General features: G+C 49.1%; 1 protein-coding gene across 1 annotated transcript; it reads right to left on the bottom strand.

Annotated features, from left to right (window-relative positions):
• Nucleotides 1-298: 298 nt before the first annotated feature.
• LOC135125563 (uncharacterized) lies at nt 299-1,346 on the bottom strand. Its single transcript, XM_064051217.1, has 2 exons — nt 722-1,346; nt 299-645 (listed from the first exon to the last, which is right to left on the bottom strand). The coding sequence occupies exons 1-2, from the start codon at nt 1,316-1,318 to the stop codon at nt 538-540; spliced, it is 705 nt and encodes a 234-aa protein (XP_063907287.1). The 5' UTR covers nt 1,319-1,346; the 3' UTR covers nt 299-537.
• Nucleotides 1,347-2,686: the final 1,340 nt, after the last annotated feature.

Genomic DNA, 2,686 nt, shown 5'->3' with positions numbered 1-2,686 from the left:
ACAACTTTAATTGCAGTAAATTACCAACAAGGTAACAACCAATCAAAAGAATTGTATTTATGAGAAATATATGACAAACAACATACATAAACTATACTCAGTGAACAAAGATATAAAAACCTAAACTATTTTATTTCTGACAAATATATGTTTTTGAGGTTATGTTCACTGGCCAATCACTGATTCACTGATAACATCTTAAAGAAGATGTAATTGTTGTCGTCGAATTACTAACGGAAACGGGTTTTAGTACAGGTTTATTTACAATACCAACTACAATGTGATAACAAAGCCTGAGGTTGTAAGTGTATGTACACGTGGAGGTCTTGAAGAGAAGAGGACGTCTGGACACGGTGAGTGGTCGGAGAAGAAGAGAGTTTTTTTTTGCTCTACGTTTCGGCTATGGCGTTTCCTCTTTGGGCTTGCGCGTTGTAACTGCCAATCCGGTGGCTGCATTCTGTGTGTATAACTGGTTGCATACTTCCAGGCGGCCACAGTAGTCCCCTCCCAGTGACTACGTTTCGTAGTCGCGGAATTTCACTGGTGGCCTGGCTGTTCTTCCTGACCTTGTGGTGGTGCTCGTCGACGCAGGTGTTGTCGGGACCTGTTGCGTTGGGGGCTGCACATGAGGCGGAGTGCAGGACTCTGCGGATATGAAAGCCGGTTTTACTCGGTCCAGGCTCACTGTGGTTTCTCTTCCATTCATGCTTATCACTATCACCTTGTCTGTACGTCGTAATACGTGGTGTGGTCCGGTGTATGGTGGTTGTAGCGGCTTCCTGACTGAATCATCTCTGAGGAAGATGTGGGAACAGTCAGACAGCTCTGGGTGGACAAAAGTCTTGTGGTGGCCATGGTGGGTTGCTGGTCTTGGTCGGACGTTGCGCATGTGGAGCCTCAACTTGTCGACGAAATTGCTGGGGTCGACTTCTGGCTCGTCGTTTGCGAAGAAAAATTCCCCCGGGATTCGTAGTTGCGTGCCGTAAGTCAGCTCGGCTGGGGAACACTGAAGGTCATCCTTGATTGTTGTCCTTAAACCTAACAGCACCGTAGGGAGGATGTCGTACCAGTCACTGGTCTCGTGGCACATGATGGCGGCTTTGATCGTTCTGTGCCACCTCTCGATCATCCCGTTGCACTGTGGTCGGTATGGCGTGGTTCGGCAACGTTTAGTGCCCAAAAGGTCTGTGAGGGCAGACATCAGTGTGGCCTCGAACTGCCGGCCTTGGTCAGTTGTAATACGGTGGGGGCAACCAAACCGCGCAACCCAGGTTGCGTAAAAGGTTTTCGCCACCGTCTCCGCCGTCATGTCCGTCATTGGAATTACTTCTGGCCATCGGGTGAACCTGTCTGTTATCGTGAGGCAGTACCGGTGTCCCTGTGATGGTGGTAATGGCCCAACGATGTCCATGTGTACATGTTCGAATCGGCATTCTGTAAGCTCAAAATGTTTTAGGGGTGTTCTAGTGTGCCTACTCACCTTTGACCGCTGGCAAGGAAGGCATTCGCGCGCCCATTTTTTTATGTTGCGTTCCATGTATGGCCACACGAAACTTTTATGTACCGCCTTGAATGTGGCTTTGCCGCCTGGGTGTGGTTTAGAATGTACCATGTCAAATACCCTTTTTCGTAAGTGGAGGGGTATGTAGGGGCGAATTCTCCCTGTGGCCGTGTCGCACCAGATCGCCGTATCCGAATTCATGGGTGTGAGATTCTGTAGCTTCAAACTGGTACTGGAGTTCAGCAGGTTTCTCAACTCCAGGTCTTGTTCTTGGGCGGAGGCGAGTTCGTCTGGGTCGATCACTGCTGCCGTGTGAACTTCGCTGACTCGGGATAATGTGTCCGCCACCATGTTGTTTTCGCCCGGGATGTGTTCTATCTCCGTAGTGAACTGACTGATGAAGTCGAGTTGGCGTAGCTGCCTCGGGGACGCTTTCTCTGAGTTCTGTTTGAACACGTAAACCAAAGGTTTGTGGTCCGTTCTAACCGTGAAGACTCTCGCTTCTACCATGTAGTGAAAGAACTTGATGGCTTCGTATATCGCGAGCAGTTCGCGGTCGTACGTGCTGTACCTTCGTTGGGTGTTGGTCAACTTTTTTGAGAAAAATCCCAGGGGTTGCCAGTCGCCTTTAACCTCCTGCTCCAACACAGCCCCCATGGCTGTATCCGAAGCATCGGTGGTCAATCTTAATGAGGCGTTCTCGGAAGGGTGTGCTAGCAGCACAGCGCTCGACAACTCGCTCTTGCACTGGCTGAACGCTTCTTCCGCCTCATTAGTCCAGCTGATTGGCGTCTTGTCATTCTTTTTTGAATTTCGCAGGTACACATGTAGCGGTGCTTGAATAGATGCGGCATTTTTGACGAAGCGACGATAAAAGTTGATCATGCCGAGAAACCTTCGTAAGTCCTTCACAGTTTGCGGCTTAGGAAAATCACTTATCGCCGTCACTTTCGCGGTTGCTGGACGGGTCCCGTGAGTCGAAATGCTATGTCCTAGGTACTCCACTTCGCTTGCCCCGAACACGCACTTTGCTGCATTAACCACGATTTGGTGTTGCTTCAGTCTTTCAAACAGCGTTTTTAAATGTCGCACGTGCTCCTCTGGGTTGGCGGAAAAAACTAAAATATCGTCTATATATGCGAAACAAAAGTCTAAATCGTTGAGCACATTATTGAGGTGTCTTTG

The sequence above is a fragment of the Zophobas morio genome, unplaced genomic scaffold, assembly GCF_036711695.1.
Source record: "Zophobas morio isolate AGI-343-1 ecotype UQ-CSIRO unplaced genomic scaffold, CSIRO_AGI_Zmor_V1 ptg000009l, whole genome shotgun sequence".
Lineage (NCBI taxonomy): Eukaryota > Metazoa > Arthropoda > Insecta > Coleoptera > Tenebrionidae > Zophobas > Zophobas morio.
This window is presented reverse-complemented; position numbering and strand designations above follow the sequence as displayed.

What these genes read in the sequence shown, in the direction of transcription:
- LOC135125563 (XM_064051217.1), bottom strand. Translation starts at nt 1,318, where the DNA reads ATGACGGACATGACGGCGGAGACGGTGGCGAAAACCTTTTACGCAACC. An exon ending in TATTACGACGTACAGACAAG is followed by an intron (nt 646 to 721) that starts GTGATAGTGATA and finishes TCATATCCGCAG; the next exon opens with AGTCCTGCACTCCGCCTCAT.